At 38.6% G+C, this 27,189-nt stretch overlaps 1 protein-coding gene across 2 annotated transcripts in view; it reads left to right on the top strand.

The window, feature by feature from the left end:
* Positions 1-27,189, top strand: part of TMEFF1 (transmembrane protein with EGF like and two follistatin like domains 1) — a 135,521-nt gene that overhangs the window by 47,920 nt on the left and 60,412 nt on the right. For both annotated transcript variants that reach the window (XM_024734461.1, XM_024734459.1), the window contains one exon: positions 21,697-21,806. In XM_024734461.1, the coding sequence (XP_024590229.1) occupies positions 21,697-21,806 (110 nt within the window). The remainder of the gene's footprint in view (positions 1-21,696; positions 21,807-27,189) is intronic.

Genomic DNA, 27,189 nt, shown 5'->3' with positions numbered 1-27,189 from the left:
GGCAACTTTACTTATGGATTTTTTTCCTGGATTTCCATTTCTCCTTTTTTGAAAATTGAGAATGCATTCTCTCATTTCTGGTCTTCTGGCACCTTGCCAAAATAGCTTAGATAATCAGCAGTCAGATCTTAAAGTTTTTTCAGTACCATGGAGTATGATTTGTTTGGATCAGAAAGCAAATTCTGTTGAACTAGCTCTCTATTCCATTACTGTCCACTTTCCATGCCACTTACCTTAGATGTTAGCTTTGTTTTATCAGAGTTCTACCTTTCCTAGTTTGAACATCATGCTCTTTGGAGAAGATTACGTAAACAAAGAAGAAACTGAAAGGATCTGTATTATCCCTGTTATTTCTTGATATCACAACATCTTCCCTAAGCAGTGGGCCCCTTGTTTATCTCTTCTTGTTCTAAACAAGACTTAAAAAAAAATTGTCCTCTGTCTCAGTTCTCCACTCATTGTGGACTTTATACTTATTGTTTTGATTTTATCTTTTTATTTGTACTTATTCTTTTAAAAAATCTAACTTATCAGAAAGCTCCATGTTCATCCAAAGAGAAAAAAGTCTGGAAATACAGGATTTATGTGAAGAAAAATGAACCTTGAACCCAGGAGACCAGGTAACCTTAGATATGCCCCCCCCCCTTTTTCATTTATAATGTGGAGATAATAGTCTTTTTTGGCTCTAGGGTGTTAGAGAAGAAAAAATGGGGCTAAACATGTGAGACATAGATGTCTTAGGGAATGGGGTTAAAGAGAAAGAAAAACATTCAGAGAGACCAACAGGCCACACTGGTGAGAGACGTAAGGTGGAGAATTTGAAGTAGGTTTTTAAAATATCACGGGAATTAGAAGTGGATCCTCTGGATTGTGGTGGTGGTAAGGATGATATAAATGGATGATATAAACTTCAGGTTAAGAGAAGTGCCTTGTTGAGAAATTAAGGAAACACTGCCATTTACCATCACATCAAAAAGAATAAAATACCTAGGAATAAACCTACCTAAGGAGGCAAAACACCTGTATTCCAAAAACTGTAAGACGCTGATGAAAGAAATTGAAATGACACAACAGATGGAAAGATATACCGTGTTCTTGGACTGGAAGAATCAATGTTGTTAAAATGACCATACTGGGACTTCCCTGGTGGCACAGTGATTAAGAATCCGCCTGCCAATGCAGGAGACATGGGTTCGATCCCTGGTCCGGGAAGATCCCACATGCTGTGGAGCAGCTAAGCTCGTACACCACAGCTACTGAGCCTGCACTCTAGAGCCCGTGAGGCACAACTAGTGAAGCCCACATGCCTAGAGCACGTGCTCTGCAGCAAGAGAAGCCACCACAATGAGAAGCACGTGCACCACAACGAAGAGTAGCCCCCACTTGCCACAACTAGAGAAAGCCTGCACACAGCAATGAAGACCCAATGCAGCCAAATATAAATAAATTAAAAAATAAATAAATAAAATGGCCATACTGTCCAAGGCAATCTACAGATTCAGTGCAATCCCTATCAAGTTACCAATGGCATTTTTCATAGAAATAGAACAAAAAATTTTAAAATCTGTATGGAAACACAAAAGACCCTGAATAGCCAAAGCAATGTTGAGAAAGAAGAGCGGTGCTGGAGGAATTATGCTCCCTGACTTCAGACTATACTACAAAGCTACGATAATCAAAACAGTATGGTACTGGCACAAAAACAGACATATAGATCAACGGAACAGGATACAAAGCCCAGAAATAAACCTATGCACTTATGGTCAAATAATCTATGACAAAGGCAAGAATATACAGTGGAGAAAAGACAATCTCTTCAATAAGTGGTGCTGGGAAAACTGCACAGCTATGTGTAAAAGAATGAAATTGGAGGGAATTCCCTGGTGGTCATGGTTAGGACTTGGCACTTTCACTGCCGGGGCCCAAGTTTGATACCTGATCAGGGAACTAAGATCCTGCAAGCTGTGTGGCATGGCAAAAAATAAACAAACAAACAAACAAATAAATAAGAGAATGAAATTAGAACATTCTCTAACCCCATGTACAAAAGTAAACTAAAAATGGATTAAAGACCTAAATGTAAGACCAGATACTATAAAACTCATAGAGAAAAACATAGGCAGAATACTCTTTGACATAAATTTGAAGCAATATTTTTTTGGATCCATCTCCTAGAGTAATGGAAATAAAAACAAAAGTAAACAAATGGGACCTAACAGAAGTGCCTTGTTAGTGGCAATTCAGGATTTTGGGGAATAAAAAGTGAATTTTTCCTGATTAGTATAAAATCTTGATCAGGACACTTCTAGATCCCTGGTATGTAATATGTGGGTGTTTATTAACTTATTTAGTGAAACTTGATTGAATACCTGCCTAGTATAACCTAATATACTAGATATTAAGGGAATGTATGAGAGGTCATCTCTGCCTTCAAGGGCCTTATGTTCCAACAGAGGTGGTTAGTTAGCCTCTTATAAATATACACAGGAAATTTCTATTTACTAGACCTGGGCTTTCTCCCTCTTCCCTCCACCCCACTCAAAAGTAAGCATTTATTGAACACTGACAGCATTGGAATTTTTAAAAGGTGTACAGTTAAGTGATTTTTAGTATAGTCACGAAGTTGCACAATCATCACCATTATCTAATTCCAGGACATTTCACTCCAAAAAGAAATCCCACACCTATTAACCGTGATTCCATGTTCCTCTTTCCCCCCAGCCCTTAGCAACTACTAATCTTATTTCTGACGTTATGGATCTGCCTATTTTGGACGTTGCATATAAATGGAATCATACAGTATGTGGCCTTTTGTGATTGGCTTCTTTCACTTAGCCTGACATTTTCAGGAGTCATCCATGTTGTAGCATGTATCAAAACTTTATTCATTTTTATGGTTGAGTAATATTCCACAGTGTGGATGTATATGGCACATTTTGTTTTTCTGTCAGTTGATGGACATTTGGGTTGTTTACACTTTTTGGCTTTATGAAAAATGCTGCTGTGAACGTTCATGTACAAGTCTTTGTGTGGGCATATGTTTTCAATTTTCTTGTTTAACTCTAACATTTTGAGGAACTAGCAAACTTTCCTTAAGGAGCTGCAACCATTTTAGATTATCCCCAGCACTGTATGAGGGTTCCAATTTCTCCACATCCTCTCCAACACTTGTTATTGTCTTTTTGATTATAGTCATCCTAGTTGGAGTCCTAGTTGAAGTTGTGGATCAATGTGGTTTCGATTTGCATTTCCCTAATGATGTTGAGCACATTTTTATATGCGTAACGGCCATTTATATATCTTGTTTGGAAGAATGTCTATTCAGATCCTTTGCTGGGCTTGATTTTAACTTTCTGTATTAAACATTCCCTTAGTAAACCATACTGTCCAAATCCCACAGCACACAGATGCTCCAGGGGTAGGTTAACTCTGGTTTGTCTGTGTATCATTTGATTTCTCTGCTTACCAAGAATCACTTGTGTTTGTTCTCAGATTTACTTATACCACTGGTAGTTGTGAGTATAAATTAGTAAATATTACTCAAATAGATGAAATGTGAATGCACGAGGAATTGTTTTTATGCATTGCTTTGGAAAGACTTGATAAAGGCATGAAGCTGAAAGAATTGCCTTTCAATGAATTACATTGTGGTAAAGACAGCTGAAACAGATTGGGGAAACCTTATAAATCTCTGGCAGGACTCTGCTCCTAGGAAACTTTGCAAGTATTTTTAAGTCCCGTTCTACTGTAAAAGAGAGGAAAACGGACGTTGTAGATAATGGACTATGAGTGTGGTTTATCCAAGGAATGGGGGAGCTGCATTTGGCAGACCCGAAGGTCTTGATGGCACATGGGGAAATGAATGTACATTTATATGTTTAAAGTTAAAAATGGTTATAATATGTATGTGTCATTTTAAAAAATGATTCCTTGCTCTACCTGACTTTTATGATTAATTCATCAGTGAGAGTTTCCACTATGCAAGGTGCCCTAAGGAAGATACAGATACAGTGTTGAGGGAATTAATAATTCTGATTTCTAGGCATCAAAACAACACTTTCTCTGAATAAGTGGCACTCTAGCTGGGTTTTACAGGCAGAATGTGAGCCTGAAACACCAGCCCCACTTTTGCCTGAGGTCTTTGCTGTTGATGTTCCTTTTGCTTGGAAATTTCTTGTCCCAGTTGTTTATCCCCTCATCTCCTTCACGTCTTTAATATCACTTGCAAAATGATGCCCTAAAATTGCACGCTTTTCCACCTTCCACCCCTTCTGCCCCTGTTCCACTCTAATCCTCATTTATATTTTCTTCCTGCTCCAAAGCACCTTTTCTTGTGTGACCTGTTATACATGTTACTTATTCTCCGACTCCTCTGTGTAGATCCATGAGGGCAGGGATTTTTGTCTGTTTCTTTCATTGCTGTGTTATCTGTGCCTAGAACTGTGTCTGGCACAAAATTAGATGCCCATCTCATACATTTTTTTAAAATTAATTAATTTTATTTATTTATTTTTGGCTGTGTTGGGTCTTTGTTTCTGTGCGCGGACTTTCTCTAGTTGAGGCAAGCGGGGTCTACTCTTCGTTGCAGTGCGTGGGCTTCTCATTGCGGTGGCTTCTCTTGTTGTGGAGCATGGGCTCTAGGGCGTGCAGGCTTCAGTGGTTGTGGCATGCGGGCTCAGTAGTTGTGGCATGCGGGCTCAGTAGTTGTGGCTCACGGGCTCTAGAGCACAGGCTCAGTAGTTGTGGCGCATGGGCTTAGCTGCTCCGCGGCATGTGGAATCTTCCTGGACCAGGACTCAAACCCGTGTCCCCTGCATTGGCAGGCGGATTCTAAACCACTGTGCCACCAGGGAAGTCCCCCATCTCATATTTATTTGTGGAATTAATGACTGAATGAACATAGAAACTGAGAAGAGTTGGAAGGGGTATTCTCTGTGCCATGGGAATGCTGTTGCAAAAGGTACAAAGATGCGACAGTGAGGGGAATATTTGGGGATACTGGGATGTGGGGATTAAGGCAGGAGGTGAGTCGCACAACTGCCACCATGTTAGAGGAAGGCCTTGAAGCCTGAGCTGAAGGTTCGGCACTTGCTCTGAAGACAAAGGGAAACTTAAAGGATTCGAGTGACATTGTGGTTTTAGAAAACAACGTCTGGAATTGTTGAAGATGAAAGGGAGAAGGGAAGAGACTGGGAGCATGGTGAAAGATAACAGTAGTGGAAATGGGGAGAACTCAGAGGACTTGTTTGGCCTGCACTGCATTTTTAAAAATTGCATTGGTTGTTAACCATTAAAAATCTTGAGGTGTCACTTAAAAATCTGGATTGTGGCCTGCCCTTCTAAACTTGGAGGTATTGGTAACATTAGGCTCCTGCCACGTGGCAGAAATCCTCCAGAGTTGTCTAGTGGGGCATCAGCTGTTCACTTTGTTAGTCCCTACCCAGCCATCCTTTCATTGACCTTTTTCTCCCTTAGCTTCTGGATCACCTGCCATAGGAGGCGGGATGAACTGTGATGCTCTTGATTTGGGATGGAGAGCCTTTTTGGAGGAGGGTCAAATTGGTGTGTATTCCTTCCCTCATTCCTGTTACTCACCATCACCAACTTAAATGCAAATCCTTATTTCTGCAGTTTCAAACCCTTACCATCTGAGCACCTCTCCTGCCTGTACTCCTTGCAACTTCTGCTGCACTGTTCTTTTTTTTTTTTTTTAACATCTTTGTTGGGGTATAATTGCTTTACAATGGTGTGTTAGTTTCTGCTTTATAACAAAGTGAATCAGCTATAGGTATACATCCCTCCCCATATCTCCTCCCTCTTGCATCTCCCTCCCACCCCTCTAGGTGGTCACAAAGCACTGAGCTCATCTCCCTGTGCTATGCGGCTGCTTCCCACTAGCTGTCTATTTTGCATTTGGTAGTATATATGTCCGTGCCACTCTCTCACATCGTCCTAGCTTATCCTTCCCCTTCCCCGTGTCCTCAAGTCCATTCTCTACGTCTGCGTCTTTATTCCTGTCCTGCTCCTAGGTTCTTCAGAACCATTTTTTTTTGTTAGATTCCATATAATAGTTTTAGCATATGGTATTTGTTTTTTTCTTTCTGACTTACTTCACTCTGTATGACAGACTCTGGGTCCATCCACCTCACTACAAATAGCTCAATTTTGTTTCTGTTTATGGCTGAGTAATATTCCATTGTATATATGTACCACATCTTCTTTATCCATTGATCTGTCGATGGACACTTAGGTTGCTTCCATGTCCTGGCTATTGTAAATAGTGCTGCAATGAACATTGTGGTACATACTGTTGTTGAATTATGGTTTTCTCAGGGTATATGCCCAGTAGTGGGATTGCTGGGTCATAATGGTAGTTCTATTTTTAGTTTTTTAAGGAACCTCCATACTGTTCTCCATAGTGGCTGTATCAATTTACATTTCCACCCACAGTGCTGCACTCTGTTCTTTTCCTTCTCAACCTTTGCCTTGAATCCACCTCCTGCCTCTTCGTATTTGAAAGCTACCCTGCTATCTCTGACTATACGATTTTCCTTGAAACACTCTCTAACGATATTTTTTATCATATTTAGTTTTCCTTTATTAATTTTATATCTTAGTTTTAGTACTTCCTCTTTTTCAACTTTCCCTTTTTTTTCTTTCTAAATTCTTGAGGTGGAAACAGATCATTGTTTTTCTTTTCCCTTAAGACCACAGGCATTTTTGATAACATTCCTTTCATCATTGTTGTAAAATTTATGAATTTAGATATGTTACAGATAAATTGTTTTGTGGTTTTGCATTATGGTCTAAGAATGTGTCATAGAATTTCTAGGTTTTCACATTAGAACTGGCTGTGTCTCTGCGTTCTAGTATGAGAACACATTTTATGAAATATACCTCAGAAAATAAAGTGTTATTTCCTTGGCTTCTTAGTCTCCTATTATATAACTTTTTTAAAAAAATTAATTAATTTATTTAGTTATTTTTGGCTGCGTTGGGTCTTCGATGCTGCATGTGGGCTTTCTTTTTTCTAGTTGCGGCGAGCGGGGGCCACTCTTCCCCGCAGTGCGTGGGCCTCTCACTGCGGTGGCCTCTCCCGTTGCGGAGCACGGGCTCTAGGCACCCGCGCTTCATTAGTTGTGGCATGTGGGCTCAGCAGTCGTGGCTCACGGATTCTAGAGCACAGGCTCAGTAGTTGTGGTGCATGGGCTTAGTTGCTCCGCGGCATGTGGGATCCTCCCGGACCAGGGCTTGAACCCGTGTCCCCTGCATTGGTAGGTGGACTATTAACCACTGCGCCACCAGGGAAGTCCTCCTATTATATAACTATTAATTTTACTTAAACTTAAAATTTTTTTTTGAATTTTAAACTTTGAGGTAAGTTGATGTAGTATACCCAGGTTTCCCAGTTAAGGTTTCACCACATTTGCTCTATCATAGTCTCTTTCTGTATCTAAGTCTATCTATCTCTATCTCTATCTATATGTATGTATATCTCTATCTACCTTACATCTATATCTATATCTATATTATATCTATATCTATGTATCTAAATCTTTCTTTTCTGAACCTGACTCTGCCAAGTTGGCTCCTACCAAGGGAAATGGTTTAATTTATGCTTTATATCAGTTCTGTACTTTTAATTCTTTGTGTAGTCATCTATTGTTAATGAAACATTGAAGCCTCCAGTTATGATACAGGTTTATTTTTCACAATTTTTCTTATATTTTTGTTATTCTGTTAGGGACATATACATTGAATAGTTTTTGTTTCATTTTTTGTTGTACTTTTTATTTTTGTGCAAGGCAGATTTAAAGAATCTCCTGAAGTCATACTGTTGCCCATTCCTTTTTGGATTTGTGTTTGTTTTTTAGTTTTTAAGTGTTGGGATTTGTTTCCCAATGTATATGTAGACCATTCTGCTTTCATAGGTATTCAGCCTATTTACATTAAGTGAAATAATTATGATATTTGTGTTACCCTCCATGATCGTGATTATCTTTTAAAATGTAAAATCCAGTTGTTTTTAGTATAGCCACAAGGTTGTGCAACCATCACCACAATCAATTTTGGAACTTTTTTGTCCTCCCCAAAAGAGACTTCATATTCCTTAGCAGTCATTCCCCAAACCCTACTCCCACAGCCCTAGGCAACCACTAATCTATCTTTCACTGTAGATTTGCCAAGTTTAGACATTGCATATAAGTGGAATCATACAATATGTGGCCTTTGGTGATTGGCTTCTTTCACTTAGCATAATGTTTTCAAGGTTCATCCATGTCATAGCATGTTTCAGAATTTCATTCCTCTTTATGACCAAATAATAGTTCATTGTATGGATAATACCACATTCTGTTTATCCATTCATCACCTGATGGACATTTGGTTTGTTTCTACTTTTGAGCTATTATGAATAATGCCGCTATGAACATTCATGCACACGTTTTTTTGTGTACATATGTTTTCAGTTTTCTTGGGTACATACCTAGGAGTAGAATTGCTGGGTCACATGGTAAGTCTATGTTTAACATTTTGAGGAACTGCCAAACTGTTTTCCTAAGTGGCTGCACCGTTTTACATTTTCACCAGCAATGTCTGAGGGTTCTAATTTCTCCATATTCTGGCCAATACTTGTTATTGTCTTTTTTATTATAACCAACCATCTTTTAAGTTCATATATGTTATCCCTCATTTCTCCTATATATGTGATTTCTCTAATGGCGTGTAAATTTTCAATTAAAAAAAATTAATTAATTAATTTTTGGCTGTGTTGGGTCTTTGTTTCTGTGCAAGGGCTTTCTCTAGTTGCGGAAAGTGGGGGCCACTCTTCATCGCGGTCCATGGGCTTCTCACTATCGCGGCCTCTCTTGTTGGGAGCACAGGCTTCAGACGCGCAGGCTCAGTAGTTGTGGCTCATGCGCCTAGTTGCTCAATGGCATGTGGGATCCTCCCAGACCAGGGCTCGAACCCGTGTCCCCTGCATTAGCAGGCAGATTCTCAACCACTGCGCCACCAGGGAAGCCCTCAATTTTGTAAAAGCTGAATTGGGAGATAATGTCAACCCATTTACCTCCTCCTTCCCTCTCCCCCCTTTTTTACATTATTAGAAACATTGTTTTAGCAGAACTATTTTCATTATTCTTACTATTAATTCCATTATTAGCTTCTCTCATGGGAGAAATGAAGCATTTAGGATTTTGCATATTTTTCTTCTTATGTACTTTGAAATTCTATGTTTAAATCTTAAAATTCCCTATTTGCTTTTAGTTTATTAGATGATTTACTGTTAATCTTTTGTTACTGTTTGAATCTATTTCCTTTTTACAAGTGTCATGTATTTTTCATGGCTCAGTAGTTTCATCAGTTTTTGAATTCTAAAGTTCTTAACATATTCTTCTGCCTTCAGAAACTTTTCAGCCATGGCGCCATCCCTCTCATTTTTGTGCAAATATTCTGAGTCTTTCTTTTCCATGGTTTAAAAAAAAAAAAGCAAAGAAAAGAAAAAAAAAGGAAAAAAACAACCCACACCTTTTTTCTTTGTTATAAAGGCAGTATTTGTTTGATATAAGAAATTTGAGGAATATGGAAAAATGTAAAGAAGAAGTCTGTGATGATTGCCATTCTCCTCTGCAGTATCGTAATGTTTATGCTGAAACTATTTCAATTTATACCAGAAAAAGTTTGAACTTTTTCCTTGATATGGGTGTTTGCTTTGGCATATCCTGTTTAACCTGGAGCCACTATTGTTCACAGGACAGATCTTTTGGAATTTTTCAGTTTACCTTATTTTGCCTTGTCAGCTTTCGTATAATACTGTCTTACAAGTGAATCTAAACTGCTGTTATTTCTATTTCAATTCTGTTGTTTATAGCCTTATTGTATATTTAGATCCTCTATTGTTCACAAGTCAGCTCAGTCTTTGTTTAGTGTCTTGTGTTCATTTTTTCATAGTTTTTTTCACTTTAAAGTAGTTTGAGATATTTTTTAGGTGGTGCCATTATGTTTACCATTGTTTGCTTCTCCATGTTCAGACCATAAGTGCTTCCTAATTACCATTTAATTAAACTTAGTTTTAAAAAAAATTATTCACTATTTTATAACAGTTTGCCATGGTTTAAGGTTGTGGTTGTATCAGAGTTTCTGTCCCAAAGGGGAGAAGTAACCTTTACAGTTTCCAGTGGTCTTTTGTAAAGATGTCATTTAATCTTTGCAACCCTCAGAGGAGTGATTAGTATACCCATTTTTACTCTAGGGAACTGGGATTTCTCAGAGAGATTTAGTGTTGGCCAAGATTATATAGTTACTTAATCAAATAATCAAAACTCTGAATCTGGAACTCTTTCTAATTCACCAGAGTTTGTGAAGTCCTTTTAAAGTTCTCTTTTACAATAGTTAATATCAGTTTCTTCCGTGCCAACTTGCAGGTTGTTTTGTAGATTTCTGTCCTTGTGGGTGACTTCTGGTTTCTGGCTACCTCCCATTCCATTTGGTATTGCAGACACTAAGGAACAGTGGTTTGAAATAGAGCCAGAGATGGGAATTCCCTGGCGGTCCAGTAGTTAGGACTCAGTACTTTCACTGCTGTGGACCCAAGTTCGATCCCTGGTCAGGGAACTAAGATTCCAGAAGCCGTGTGGAGTGGCCAAAAAAAGAAAGAAAAAAAAAAGAAATAGAACCAGAGGGTGTTTTTTTGTATTTAGATTTATTTATTGAGATTTTAAATTTTTTGATGGAGGAAATACACTAAATATACATGCAGAATTTTAAAATACTTATGTAAACATGTATATGTTGCAAAATATAAATTGCATTATAACTATATAGTTTCTTTATTTTTCTTTATTTTTTTGGCTGCGTTGGGTCTTAGCTGTGGCATGCAGGATCTTTGTTGAAGCATGTGGGATCTTTCATTGCGGCGAGGGCTCTTCGTTGTGGTGCGTGGGCTTCCTTCTAGTTGTGGTGTGTGGGTTTTCTCTCTCTAGTTGTAGCGCGCGGGCTCCAGAGCTCATGGGCTCTGTAGTTTGCGGCATGCAGGCTCTAGTTGAGGCGCGAGGGCTCAGCAGTTGTGGTGTGCGGGCTTAGTTGCCCTGCGGCATGTGGGATGTTAGTTCCCCGACCAGGGATCCAATCTGCCTCCCCTGAATTGGAAGGCGGATTCTTTACCACTGGACCACCAGGGAAGTCCCTATATAATTTTATAACCTGCTTTTTTTCACTTCATAATGCATTTTGGTCTTTCCATATCAGTGTATGTGTTTCTTTCTGCTGCATACTTTTATGGCTGCATAATATTTCATCAATAACTTATTTAATTAATTCCCAACATATGGACACTTAGGTTTTTTTCCACTTTGCTGCTATAAAAAAAAAAGCTGATGTTACCAATCTTGTACCTACATTTTTTTTTTTTTTTTTTGTGGTACGCGGGCCTCTCACTGTTGTGCCTCTTCCCGGACCGGGGCATGAACCCGTGTCCCCTGCATCGGCAGGCAGACTCTCAACCACTGCGCCACCAGGGAAGCCCTGTACCTACATTTTTATATGTTTTGTCTTCTATCCCTATCATAATTTCCTAGGAATAGAATTGTGGGGTTAAGGCATAGAGACAATTAAAATTTCCATGTATACAGCCATATTATCCTGTGAGAGGTTCTGCCAATTTATACTGTTATAGTTGGTTTGAGTGCTCATTTTCCACACCTTCTCCAGAGCTGGTGTTAATAAAAAAATAATAGCAAACACTTAACATAGCACTTATGACGTGTCATGCACTGCTCTGAGTGCTTTCCCTATCTTTATTTAATCCTTCATCAACATTGTGAGATGGGTACTGTTGTTGTCCCTAGTGTTATTGTCCACACTATACAGATGAGGGAACAGAGGCACAGAGTGGTAAATTACTAAGGTGTCACATAGCTGATAAGTGACAGAGCCAGGATACTGATCTAGGAGGTCTGATTCTAGGGTCTGCCTCTTAAACACTGAATTATAATGCCTGTTCATTTTTTTTTTTAATTTAGGTAACATGATTATTTTTTCTGATTCTTAAACTTTTTAATTTTTTATTGAGATATAAATTCACATAACATAAAACTCACCATTTTATACAATTCAGTGTTTTTTTAATATATTCAGTATGTTATGCAACCATCACCACTATCTACTATCTAATTACAAAGCATTTCCATTGCCCCCCAAAAGAATTTCCATACCTATTAACAGTCCCAATACTCTTCTGTCCCTGTCCCCTGGCAACCATATAGGACTTCAGTTTATATATCTGTGAGAGTGAAGCACACAGGTTTGCCAAGCTAGTGAGAAATAGTAAGGGAGAGAGTGTTGAAGTTCGAGATCTTTGAAAGGGCTAGAAAGACCCTGGGTACCATTAATACCCAGCTCAAGATCTAGGTATTTCTTTCTGATCCTGCGATAGACTGTCCTCCCCATCACCTTGCCTGAAGCATACTGACATAGAGGAATTTAGAATTGAAGTAGGCAGCAGGGAATGATTGTAGGTGTTGGGGTAGGGGATTGACATGATCAAAGTGGTGTTTAACAAAGGGTGGTTTGGCAGTAGTGTGCAGAATGGGATGAAAAGTATTGGAGTCAGATAATTATGTGGCACATGTGAATTTCTTTCGTTAAATATAGCTTAGAGAACTTTTAGTCATCTCTGCTGTGGATGCTGTTTAATATTAATGTAAACTGCTTTTGGTTTTATATCATGAAGTGTGAGTGCAGTTTATTTTCCCCCTCATATCTTTATAGCAGAAAATCAGTAATGTAATATGGTTAATTTAGTAAACAAGTTGAAGAGAATTTAATTCCTAATTCATCTCATTTGCTGAGACTGAAGTCAACATTTTTTTAAAAAATAAATTTATTTATTTATTTATGGCTGCATTGATGTTCATTGCTGCGCGCGGGCTTTCTCTAGTTGTGGTGCACGGGCTTCTCATTGCGGTGGCCTCCCCTGCTACAGAGCACAGGCTCTAAGGCTCTAGGGCACCCGGGCTTCAATAGCTGTGGCACGTGGGCTCAGTAGCTGTGACGCACGGGCCCAGTCGCTCCGTGGCATGTGGGATCTTCCCGGACCAGGGCTCGAACCCGAGTCCCCTGCATTGGCAGGCGGGCTCCCAACCACTGCACCACCAGGGAAGTCCCTGAAGTCAACATTTACTAGATAGATCTGTTGTTTGATTTTCAATGATTTGTGTCATTAAAGGTATCTCTCAAACTGGTCTGGGGAAAGAGAGGAAGTGAATCTTTGTTGTATACCTACTTGTTCTAGGTACTGTTGCTTTTTAATACATTATCTCATCTAATCATTACAATACCTAGGGAAGGTGGTATACTCTACAATGTGAAGCACCAACATGTGAACCTGGCCCGTATTGACCCCCAAACTCACACTTTGTCCATTGTATGGCAAGCTGTCTCTGGAGTTGTTTGAAATCACATTGAGTCATTTCCCCCATTAAATATAACTGGTATAGAAACTTTTAAAGAGAAAAAAATCATCCATGTTCAACTGGTGCAAACACAGCCCCTGTTAACCAACTTTTGTGTTTTCCTGGCTGGATTTTCTTTTTTTGCGGTACGTGGGCCTCTCACTGCTGTGGTCTCTCCGGTTGCGGAGCACAGGCTCTGGACGTGCAGGCTCAGCGGCCATGGCTCACGGGCCCAGCCACTCCGCGGCATGTGGGGTCTTCTCGGACCAGGGCACGAACCCGTGTCCCCTGCATCGGCAGGTGGACTCTCAACCACTGCGCCACCAGGGAAGCCCCTTATATGTGTTTTTTATACATTAGCTTGGTGTATGTGTATAGCTTTGTCTTCTGCCTTTTCACTTGACATTCATCAGCTATTTCCACATTGCTATATAATATATACAACCTTTTAAACAGCTGTTTAATGTTCCATGGCTGTGTCACACCATTTCCTGGTGATATTTTAATGTTTAAATATTTAAACATTAAATATTCTTAATATTTCCACTGTTTTCAGTGTAGAGATCATGGAACCGTCTTGTAGACAGTTGGTTATGGGGTCATGAACAAGCTGGGGTTTTTTTGGGAGTGAAAGCATCCTACAGGAGTCCTGTAAGACTGGATTGGTATGCAGGTTTTCCCAAATACTATTAACATCTAGAGAATGAGAATAAACCCATTGAAATTTTCTTAAGAACGACGTACAGAGTTTGAACATGTCCTGGAGGGGAGTCAATAAGGAATCAACTGGCGATGAACTGAAAATTTCCACGTGTTGATAAGTATTTAAAGAATACTTATTGTTAAGTATTATTTAAGTATTCATTTATAGGACTTTGCCCAACAATGCTCTGAAGGCTGGAAATAGCACTGGCAAAAGCAGATGAAGTGGCTTTAATAAGGTTGGGGAAAAGCAACTGAAGACTTGAGTGGTGGGAGTGCATGAGAATGCTGAGAGAGAAGTAAAGTGAGATATCACAATGGGATGGCTGAGGGCAGAACATTTTTATGTATGGTAGGAGCCGTCTTGTCTCAGCGCTTTAAGATTCTGGTAGTTGGTTAATCAAAGTTTTTTAAGTGTGGAGTCACAAAATAATTCATAAATGCATGTAGCGTTTTAACTTAAAAATATGTATTTATTAAACAGTATTTTGAAAGAGGGCTCAGAATTTTTCTTTGAGAAGAGCTGGAATTTCCCCTTTCTTGAATAAACCAGATTCATAATGCATTGAGTACACATTCCAGTTTTAATGTCTTTAAAAAGGAACTTAAAGACTTGTGGATACAAAAATCTAGGTTTTTATCTTGCCTACACCTAAGGCAATAGCTATTTGTAAAAAGCAACTCACCTTAAGTCTTTCTGTAGCATTCAATTTTGCTTTCATAGAAACAATTTATTTTCACTCTTATGAAGAGTTGAAACCAACAAAATTACAATAACAAATACAGTTGGCATACACAAGCTGTATAACATACATAACTGACTCTTGAAGCACAAGAGCTGCTCTCCTGGTTGGAGCTAAAGTACTCATGAATGTTCTAGAGAGCGACCTAGTAGCCTTGAGGATTCATTGAGCCATGGGCATTGGTTTGTATGTTTTACAGAGAAAAGCACACTTTGGTTAATCTGGAGAGTTGATTAAATTGGGAATAAATTCTAAGAGTGACATGGACTGAGCAGTAGGAGAAGGGAAAAGAAGTGATTAAAAGGGAAGTGGTCAGAGAGTTGGGGGGATAATCAAGATTATTCGTTTGGAAGGGGAACCCAGGTGTGTCAACTGCTGTAGAAAGGTCAAGAAAAGAGTTGTAAGACTAAGAAAAAAGGTATGGATCGTTAGAATAGAGGTCATGTTGACCTTTGATAGAGTTTTGATATGAAGGGGGAAGAAGCCAGGCTTTCTAGAGGTTAAGACATTATTGAAGGAGGGGCACCCACTCTGAGCCAGGACTTGACATAAACTTGGAGGCAATATATTTAGGTCCTCCTATTGAAAGGAAAAACAGCCGTAGTAATGTGCAGAGATCTTGCAGATTGCTGCTTATTTGACTGACTTTCTTTATCATGATTGTGTTAGAGAATTAAATGTAAAGCCTTTCATTTTATCTTTTATAGTGGATCTAACCCGGGGGTGATTTTGTTCCCTAGGGGACATTTTGTAATGTTGAGACATTTTTGGTTGTTACAGCTGGTCCTACTGGCATCTAGTGAGTGGAGGTCAGGGATGTTGCTGAACATCCTGCAGTGAACAGGATAGCCCCCGCCCCCAACAAAGAAGTAGCTAACCCAAAATGTCAGTAGTGCCGAGATTGAGAAGCCCTCAATTCTGTCATAACATTTCCAAAGTTAATTCACTTTTGGCTCCTGTAATTTCTAGCTAACTCATAAGATCCTCCAACTACCTTCTGTTTAATTGGAACGGTGGTAGGAAAGTCACATCATTCTGGAGTGCTAATAGGTCTCCTTTTGAACTGCAGCCTGAACCTAGTTAGTGCTGCCAAAAGTTGGAGATTCTGGCAGTTCAGGTTCACAGTAAGTAGGGTTCCTTCGCTTACCGTGTATTGTTCCCCAGCTTTGAAATGTTAATGAAAATTGAGACAGGTTTTACATTTAGAGAATTATATGTCTGGCACATTTGTAACCAGAGCAAAGTATTTCTGTTTCGAGCCACTCTGCAGAGTGATTCCTTGTGTAAAATATTTCTATTTGGAGAACTGAGTTTTGAGGGCCTTAGAAATGGCTCATCCTTTTTGCTGAATTTCCATTTTGGGCTCAGGAAGGCAGGTGTGTAATTATCATCATCACTGACAGGTAGTAGAGTGCCCTGTTGATGCCTGGTACCGAACAGAATACTTGAAAAGAAGTAACATTCAGAAGATGATCCCAATATAGAATTCCTACTATACTGAGTTTGAGCTAAGGCAGTAGTTCTCAAATTTGGGAGGAGTCAGAGCACCAGAAAGTCATGATGCTCTTGATAATGTAATTTTATCATGTAAACTGTGATGTAGCACCAGATTATTTAAGACTTTCCTTAGAAATGTTTATCTTAAATTTACATGCAATCATTATGTCGGGATTGTCTTTAACTTACATGTATCAGTGACCTGACAATAGTGGCTTAAATGATAGGGACTTTATGTGTTCATTTCCCATAACAGTAAGTCTGGAGGGATGAAATCCAGGGTGGGTGTGGTGATTCCATAATTCTCTCCACACTCTTACTCCTGTCTGTCTGGTCTACCATCTTTAGCTCGTAGCTTTCACCTTCATGCATGTAAGATGGTTTCCACAACCTTAGGCAAGAGGTTTACTTTCCAAACAGAACAAAGAATGGAATAAGGAAGGAAGAATGGACAGTGCTTATATATCAACTGTGGTACACAGCAAGGGATTTGGGGAAATAGATTACTTAGCTGAGTACCTTGTTTCCCAGAACAAAATTGGGGTTCCCTTACTAAGTAAGAAGGAGAGAATAGATCCAAAGTAGGCAATTAGCCACGACGGCCACAATGACAAAACAATTTAAAGTGTATGTTCATGAGCTTGTGACATTCATGATCTTGTGTTCTCATAAAACACTGTTGGAGGACTTCCCTGGTGGTGCAGTGGTTAAAAATCCGCCTGCTAATGCAGGGGACACAGGTTTGAGCCCTGGTGCGGGAAGATCCCAGGTGCTGCGGAGCAGCTAAGCCCGTGCGCCACAACTCCTGAGCCTGCAGTCTAGATGCCGTGCTCTGCAACAAGAGAAGCCACCACAGTGAGAAGCCCACGCACCTCAACAAAGTGTAATCCCCGCTCACCGCAACTAGAGAAAGCCTGTGTGCAGCAGCAAAGACCCAATGCAGCCAAAAAAAAAAAAAAAGATACATTAAAAAAAAAAAACACTGTTGGAATTTTTCTATTAATATTCTTTACTTATTTGTTGAACATTGGTTTTGTTGACAGCTAGCAAGGAAGTAATCTCAGATAGTGAGGGTTTAAGAAATCTAAGTGAAAAAAAAACTCACTTAAAATGAGAAAATTCTCTCCATTGAAGCTTTTCTTTTTCAAATGAGTAACTGAAATTCTACTTGATTTTAATGAAGGTACATTATAGTCTAGGACATGAGTTTTCCTAAGGAACATGGTTTGGGAACCACTGATAATTAATATTTATGCGTACTATTAAATTATTTGTGTCTCTGCTTTCACTTATGTTGTTCATAGATAAGAACATTCTTTTCTCTCTCTCTTAATATTACCACATGTTGTGGGCAATTAAAACAATGCCATTTCTAAATTTTGTGTAATGATCCTATCTATATTAGTTTTATAATCAGAAAAAGTCTTACTAATTTTTCAAGGTCAGTGAAGGTCTTGCCATCTTTGACACTGCACCCTATACTTCAAATCTATTTTTATTTCCTACTTCTTGAAACTCCTAGAGCAAACATAGTCTGTACAACACAATTTCCCCCTTATTATAGACTATATTTATATTGAATTAATCACTTATTGTTCCATATGTTAGCAAGATCATAAGCTCCCTGTTACGTTCTTTCCAGTGTATCCCAAATTCTTAGCATAATATTAGATACATAGGAGAGACATAATTGCTTCCTGATCAACTAACTACATAATCACATTTACCACATTAACACACATGAAAATAGCATGGATTTGATAGCAAGATAGGTGTAAAATAAAACTGACAAGTAACCAGTATAATCAGAATTTTATGACTTTTCACTCTTACCTGTTAATGTAGGACCTCTAGCTCCCACAGAATGCCTCCTTGCCAAGTTTATTTTTGGAGTTACCCAGGGGTGTACCATGTAGGCTCACTAATGTATTCTGGCCGCTGCCACACAGCATGTCTTGTTTTTCTTGTGATGTTAGCTGCCCCTGAAGTTGCGCATTGGAACCTGCCCCTAGATATCAGAGGTGTACCTTGGAGCCTGACACCACTATCTCCTTGGCTTTGTGCTGGCCTGCCCAGGTGTGCTGCGCTGGGGATGGTGAGGTGTCCTAGCCCCTTTTCTACCCCTCTTATATCTTGTCATGTGGGTATGAAAGTGGAGCTCTTTGTGTCTTGTTGCCTCAGAGCTTTTTTTAGTTTGTTTTTAATTTTTATTGAAGTATAGTTGATTTACAATGTTGTGTTAGTTTCAGGTGTACAGCAAAGTGAATCAGTTATACATGTATCCACTTTTTTTTTTTTTTACATTCTTTTCCTATATAGGCCCTTACGAGAGTATTGAGTAGAGTTCCCTGTACTATATACAACAGGTTCTTATTAGTTGTCTATTGTATATATAGTAGTGTGTATATGTCAATCCCAATCTCCCAATTTATCCCTCCCCCCATCCCCATGTAACCATATGTTTGTTTTCTACATTCGTGACTCTACTTATGTTTTGTAAATAAGTTCATTTGTGCCCTTTTTTTTTAGATTCCACATATAAGCGATATCATATGATATTTGTCTTTCTGTGTCTGACTTACTTCACTCAGTGTGACAATCTCTAGGTCCACCCATGTTGCTGCAAATGGCATTATTTCTGTTCTTTTTTATGGCTGAGTAATATTCCATTGTATATATGTACCACATCTTCTTTTTCCATTCCTCTGTTGATGGACATTTAGGTTGCTTCCATGTCCTGGCTATTGTAAATAGTGCTGCAGTGAACATTGGGGTGCATGTATCTTTTTGAATTATGGTTTCTCCAGGTATTTGCCCAGGAGTGGGATTGTTTGGGTGCTTCAGAGTTTTTAGTGAAAGGCATTCTTTAGTTTCTCATTGTTAGCCTCTCTGTCTCCGTCATGGTGACCCTTTGGGGCCGTCCGGATGAGATACCACCCTGTGCTTGGGATCACTCCTCCTTTCCAACCAAGGCTTTGTTTATCAGGCTGAGCTTTTCTGCCTCACTTTAGTAAGGATGATTATTCTCTAAAAATGTTCCTTCATCCCTCATGCAAACAGATGCTTGAACAACTCTCACAGAGATGTGAGAATCTTAGTGGCAGGGAGGGTTTAGGCTCCAGATTGCAATCTTGTTGTGCTTTTAAAATGCAACAGGTAAAACATTGCAACTCAAAAGAATCTCAAGCCAGGATAGCAAGTCTTAACTCAGAGCATGAGCTTGACCCATGGACAAAATAAAAACTTTATTCTTGTTTGGTATGTGTGATTGTATTGGAACCCAGTGTGAACTTTAAGGCTACAAAGAAAAGAAATAAGAGAAATACACTAAATTTTATTTCTCAAATTGTGCAATTGTTTTTATTTCTATGGTCCCTTAAATTGATGAAGCCTGTGGTTGAGCAAAGATATTATGCATTCTTATCTTCTTTTCCAGAGCAGTTCTTTATTAATGTATAGTTATCTTCTTTGGGTTTTAAAATGTACATTAGACAGTAACTGGAACCTGGACCTTGTGCAGGTTCCCAGTAGGAATGTAGGCAGATTGAAAAAAGCAACCCCCACACTTAAGATTGAGCCTCAGGAGCTAATGCAAGAGGTTAAGTGGGGAAAAGAAGAACAAGCAAAAAGTGGGAGATGAGGAAAACCAAGAACGTAAAGCCTCCAGAGCCAGGATGAAAGAATAGAAAGATGGTCATTTGTGCCTTGAATAGTGAGAGAAACAGAGAGAGCAACAAAACAGCTGCATTAGTTTCCTGTAGTTTTCATTTCTACTCATCTTTTTTTTTTTTTATTTTACACATAGCTTGAACTTTAGAGCAATCCAATTTTGTGCACCTGAGATCCGTTTAAGGAAAAGAAGAAAAAATTTTTGTAACCAATAGTTACATAGACATATGCTTACTTTAGTGCAGTGCTTGGTGCAGAGTGATTTCTCAAATAAGTACTGTGACTGTCAGCTCCTTGTGTATTTAGGTACTTGACTGCCAGCTCGTTGGAGGGTCAACTAGGAGGAGGAGACTTGAGACACATTGCAGAGCACTGAGGCCAAGTGGGGCAGAGAGAGGAAATGATGGTCACCCAGGACAGATGTCACTAGATAGAGAAGTAGAGTGTCCTTGACTCAGTCCACCGAGTCCTGATTTGAAGTCTAGAAGTAGAAAACAACCAAGGATGAAGGATTGCTGGAGAAAAGCTCGCTGAGATCTGTTTGCCAAGACCTTGTCTCCATCTAGAGCTGCATGAGATCTTGTGCTCTTTCCAGAGTCTCTCAGCTATTGAGCCACAGGGTCACAAGCTAACTTAGGCCTCTCTGCTCCCAGACTCATGAGTTCACCTCTACACTGGGATGAATTTTTAAGCAACCATTTGTTTACTGTTTGTATAAGTGCATTTGTTGTTATCGCTCTCATTCCCAGTAGGGAGGATATGAAAATTGTCTTTGTAGTGGTTTCCACCCAATTCCATGTGATTGGCTGCTTTACTTAGCATTAACCTGGAAGCAGTTTATTAGGTTTCCTAGAGAGATTATTTTGATCGTTCCAGAATAAGACTGACAGTTTTGGAACAGGCACAGAATGACCACAGAATACTAGTATTATTGATAGGCTCTGCTTCCTGTGGTAGTAAAATTAAATCAGTCATTTAAAAAATTTAAGTTGAGAAAGATTTTGAATCTTTCTTTGCATGTAAATGCTCCATATGTACCTGTTGTATGAGATTCAAGCTTACTTCATAATTCTTTTGTAATTAAAACTGTTTATTTGTTCTAGAGTGAATAATGATCATCCAAAACTTATTTTGGGTACCAGAAGAATCAAGATTCTTTTTAGTTATTATTTTTTATCCTTAAAAGTAACTTAAACACTAGAAAAATAATCTAAAATGTTAAGACAATAGTAAGAAGACTGTCTTAAGCTCTTGGCAGGAAAAATATAAAGATTCTTTGGATTTATCTTTGGGAATTATATGAAATCCTGAAATTTTGAGTTTTATTTTTCTTTGCTTTTATATACTTTTAGGCATATTATTATGTAGGATTCTCTTTGCAGAATCTTGAACATTTTATGAAATCCTGAAATTTTGAGTTTTATTTTTCTTTGCTTTTATATACTTTTAGGCATATTATTATGTAGGACTCTGCAGAATCTTGAACATCTTGTGTCCAGTAGAACTTGTTTTTTGTATGTTGTGTCTTATTATTATACTTGTGAATGAGGTGTAAAGATTTTTTCTTTTATTTATATCTGTACCTTTGGATAAAAAAGACAAATATATATGAAACAATGTTTCCTCTTTTACAGAATTAAATGTGAGAGAATCTGATATAAGAGTTTGTGATGAATCATCGTGTAAATATGGAGGAGTCTGTAAAGAAGATGGAGATAGTTTGAAATGTGCATGTCAGTTTCAGGTAAGGAAATCAAATCTCTTTTCAAAATTTTACATTTGTCATGTTTTGTAATTCCACGTTTTTCAAATTAAAAAGCTTATTAAAACACCTTGAACCCCACAAGAAATTTGGGTTGACAGCCCACTGATTCTTTTTTGTCAGATGAAACGCTCTTATTTGTACCTTCCATGCTTCTTTTCTTGAATTACGGGGGCAGACTGGCTCTAATAGAATGTGAAAATGCCTTGAAAAATATATTAAAGTTCTATTCAAATGTAAGGTATAATTGTCACTGAAAGGAAATAAAGTACAGATTGCAGTAGAGTCACTTATTTAAAATGTTGGCCTTTTTTCCCATTTCCTTTTTTGGAGGAGTCTGTAAAGAAGATGGAGATAGTTTGAAATGTGCATGTCAGTTTCAGGTAAGGAAATCAAATCTCTTTTCAAAATTTTACATTTGTCATGTTTTGTAATTCCACGTTTTTCAAATTAAAAAGCTTATTAAAACACCTTGAACCCCACAAGAAATTTGGGTTGACAGCCCACTGATTCTTTTTTGTCAGATGAAACGCTCTTATTTGTACCTTCCATGCTTCTTTTCTTGAATTACGGGGGCAGACTGGCTCTAATAGAATGTGAAAATGCCTTGAAAAATATATTAAAGTTCTATTCAAATGTAAGGTATAATTGTCACTGAAAGGAAATAAAGTACAGATTGCAGTAGAGTCAGTTATTTAAAATGTTGGCCTTTTTTTCCCATTTCCTTTTCTTTCTAGTCTATCTCCCTTCCATTCTTATTTGCTGCTGTCTCATCTTTTTAGGCCAAAGAACATGACTGATTTGGTACCTCAGGGTAGATCAGGGTTAGTGATGGACTAGAAAGGGGAACCTCAAACCAAGTGTGAATATCTTTGCTTTTCAAATGCTGTTTTAGTTGTGATTTTGTTGTTTAAAAAAACGAAAGGAATGGAAATGAAATGTGTTACATTCAATTCTTCTTCTTCTTCTTTTTTTTTTTTGGCTGCACCACCTGGCTTAAGGGGTCTTAGTTCCTTGACCAGGGATTGAACCCGCACCCTAGGCAGTGAAAGCACACAGTCCTAACCACTGGACCGCCAGGGAATTCCCTCAATTCTTTTTTTTGTTTATTTTCCGTGATTAAGTTATAATCTGGCTTCAGAATATTGTTCACAAGATGGTCCCTTATTAAGGATTTGAGATGAGACAAAGAAGGAACTAGAATTTTTTAAACTCATAATCTTATTCTAACTGTACCCACCATTTTGGATTTTAAAGGTAGGAAAGGGAACAGATCAGGAATAAAAGCATAGGATAGTCAGTTACTTCTAGTAACCCTATAACTTCAGGCATGTTTTTGTATGATCCATCTGAAAAGAGAAGGCATATTTCCCACCCTTTCTTATGATATTGTAATGAGAATTAAAATCAGAAAGGGAGCTTGAATATGAAGCCTTTTTGAAAACTATTAACTATCATGTTTATTTTCATTAAAAGAAGTAGAAAGTTTAAGTAAAGGAGGAAGGGTTGGGGAGTGTACTGTTGACCAGCCAAAAAGGTTGTTCTTGGTCAAAAGGGACTTTACAATCCACTATTTATTCACACTAGCCACCTTTGAAGTCACTTAGCTAACCTTGTGCCCACCCCTCCATGGTTGCTCATGTAACAATAGTCAGGCCAGTGTAACTACTATATATAAAATAGATAATCAACATGGACCTACTGTATAGCACAGGGAACTCTATTCGGTAATAACCTACATGGGAGAAGAATCTGAAAAGGAATGGATATATGTATACGTATAACTGAATCACTTTGCTGTACACCTGAAACTGACACAAAATTGTACATCAACTATATTCTAATATAAAATAAAAATTAAGTTAAAAAATAGGTGGTGATGTGTCTGACTGCCCTCCTTCTCCCTAAACCTTCTTAAAAATGATAGTAACTAATGTGGGCTTCTTTCCTTAAAAGAAGGTGTTGGTGTACATGGTGTATACCAAGCCCTCGTGAACTTTTACTTCTTCCTATTCTTCACGTTATATAAATTTTATTGACCTATCTCAAGGGTCACTAATCCTTTCTTCTGTCATCTCCATTCTGCCCATCCAGTGAGTCTTTAATTTCAGATATTTTATTAAGAATTTATAGTTTCTATTTATCTGAGATTTCCTGTCTTTTCATTCATTACAAGAATATTTTCCTTGAGCATAGATATTGCTGCTTTAAAAATCTTTGCCAATTTCAATGTCTGGGACATCTTAGGGATCATCTCTGTTGATTGCCTTTTCATTTGAGAATGCATTATATTTTCTTGTGTTTTTTTTAATTTATTTTGAATATATCCTACACATTGTGAATGATATGTTTTCGAGTGTTTGAATTATGTTCCTCTGAGTATTGTCATTTTTGAAACAGTTAAATTGGCTGAACTTACACTGCGACTCTGTTTTTCCCGTTGGGGGTAGAAACACAAATATCATTTCTTTTAGTCTTAGCTGGGCTACTTGGAGTGTGCCTCATGAGTGTTTGGTTCAGAGGTCAGCCACAGAATCTGGGACTCTGTGCTCCCTCTCTCCTTTCTGGGATTTTCTCTCTCACTTTCCAGTGGCTTTGGTTCTTCATGCCACAAAGATTGCAGGTTTTTGTTGGTGTTTCAGGCATCCTGTATGGGGAAAACTGGGGCTGTTCCCTTCTTCCAACTGTCTTATATTTCCTTAGGTTAAATTCTTTGACGTGGAATTGTTGGGCCAATGAGATGTTCATGTACAGATTAACATTCTCACTAAGAGCAGTGTGTCAGGCTGCTTGTCTCCTTTCAACCTCTTGGTAGTGGATTTTGTCAGTCCTTTAAAATTATATAAATCTGAAAGGGAAAAAGCTTTTTTATTTGCATTTGATTACTAGGGAAATTGGAAATGTGCCATAAACTTATTGACCATTTTTTGTGAATTAATATTTCATATTCTTTGTTCATTTTTAGTATTTTCTTTTTCCCTTGTGTTGATTTGGGAAGACATGTGTATACACTATATATAATATACTATTTGTGTCCTTAAAATATTGCTTACTGTGCTGAGCATTTTATATCCATTGACTATTCTAAATATTTTATATATATATATATATATAAGTTTACATAACTCATAAACTCTCATGAGAACCTATGATGTAGGTACCATTTTGATACATTTTTTAGAAGAGTGATATATGCCCATAGTAAGCAACTGAAACATTTTATAAGATATATAATATAATGAAAAAATGTCTTCCTTCCATTCTAGAGTACCAGTTGCAACATCTGTTAATTCTTAAACTTCCTTCTAGAAATATTCTGTTATACAAACACATAGGTGTTTTAATTTCTCTTTTAAGTACTAAATCACTTAATAGTATTTACCTTAGAGATGGTTACTTTTAGTTTATATAGATTAATAAAAAGAGTTCTGTATTTTAAAAAAGTTATCCTAGTGTCATTTTAATTTTCATTTTGTTTATATTTCCTGATATAAAGAAGTTTAAAATTTTCATTTCATATTTATATTTGTCTTTATGATTCTGCTGTTCATTCTTTGAAAGTCTTTCCCTGCATCTCTAAGATTATGAAGCCTTTTTGACCTTTTGACCAGCTAGAGAATCTTCTCATGATCTGTCTGGAATCCCTTGTATTCTTACCTTGTGGTAAAGCAAGAAAGGAAAATAAAAGTTAGTTTAGATCGGTAGTCATTTATCCAGTGCTTACTTTGTGCTAGGCACTAGGCTAGGTGCTAGGGATATAAGGATGTTTAAAGACAAGTTGCTTGCTTTGTAGGAGCAAACTGCCTAAGGGCTTATAGTGTGATTTGATCCTGCTTCTGAGCGAACCTTCCTTTGACTCCCCTGCCTTCTTACAAGCTTATAAATCTGTTCAAGTTAGACTTAGGTTCGTGCCAGTTTAAGAACAATGACCTCACATGCCCACTAAACACTACTCTGCCGGATGCTTTAGCAGCATCTTTCAATTCATTTAAAAACCTTGCTTATGAGGAGATTGGTTCAAGATGTCAGAGTAGAAGGACGTGTGCTCACTACCTCCTGCGAGAACACATGAATCACAACTAACTGCTGAACAGTCATCGACGGGAAGACACTGGAACTCACCAAAAAAGATACCCCATGTCCAAAGACAAAGGAGAAGCCACAATGAGATGGTAGGAGGGGTGCAATCACAATTTGTGATTTGATCCTGCTTCTGAGCGAACCTTCCTTTGACTCCCCTGCCTTCTTACAAGCTTATAAATCTGTTCAAGTTAGACTTAGGTTCGTGCCAGTTTAAGAACAATGACCTCATGCCCACTAAATACTACTCTGCCGAATGCTTTAGCAGCATCTTTCAATTCATTTAAAAACCTTGCTTATGAGGAGATTGGTTCAAGATGTCAGAGTAGAAGGACATGTGCTCACTACCTCCTGCGAGAACACATGAATCACAACTAACTGCTGAACAGTCATTGACGGGAAGACACTGGAACTCACCAAAAAAGATACCCCATGTCCAAAGACAAAGGAGAAGCCACAATGAGATGGTAGGAGGGGTGCAATCACAATAAAATCAAATCCCGTAGCCACTGGGTGGGTGACTCACAAACTGGAGAACACTTATACCACAGACGTCCACCCACTGGAGTGAAGGTTCTGAGCCCCACATCAGGCTTCCCACCCTGGGGGGTCTAGCAACGGGAGGAGGAATTCCCAGAGAATCAGACTTTGAAGGCTAGTGGGATTTGATTGCAGGACTTCTACAGGACTGGGATCTTGGAGGGCACACACAAAGTAGTGTGTGTATCAGGACCCAGGGAGAAGGAGCAGTGACCCCACAGGAGACTGAACCAGACCTACCTCCTAGTGTTGGAGGGTCTCCTTCAGAGGTGGGGGGTGGCTGTGGCTCACTGTGAGGGCAAGGACACTGGCAGCAGAAGTTCTGGGAAGTACTCCTTGGCATGAGCCCTCCCAAAGTCTGCCATTTGCCCCACTGAAGAGCCTGTAGCCTCCAGTGCTGGGTCACCTCAGGCCAAACAACCAACAGGGAGGGAACTCAGCCCCACCCATCAGCAGACAATCAGATTAAAGTTATACTGAGCTTTGCCCACCAGAGCAACACCCAGCTCTACCCACCACCAGTCCCACCCATCAGGAAGCTTGCACATGCCTCTTAGATAGCCTCATCCACCAGAGGGCAGACAGCAGAATCAAGAACTACAATCCTGCCTGTGGATGAAAACCACATTCACAGAAAGACAAAATGAAAGGCAGAGGACTATGTACCAGATGAAGGAACAAGATAAAACCCCAGAAAAACAACTAAATGAACTGGAGCTAGGCAACCTTCCAGAAAAAGAATTCA

The sequence above is a fragment of the Neophocaena asiaeorientalis genome, unplaced genomic scaffold (genome assembly GCF_003031525.2).
Source record: "Neophocaena asiaeorientalis asiaeorientalis breed wild unplaced genomic scaffold, Neophocaena_asiaeorientalis_V1.1 scaffold192, whole genome shotgun sequence".
Lineage (NCBI taxonomy): Eukaryota > Metazoa > Chordata > Mammalia > Artiodactyla > Phocoenidae > Neophocaena > Neophocaena asiaeorientalis.
This window is presented reverse-complemented; position numbering and strand designations above follow the sequence as displayed.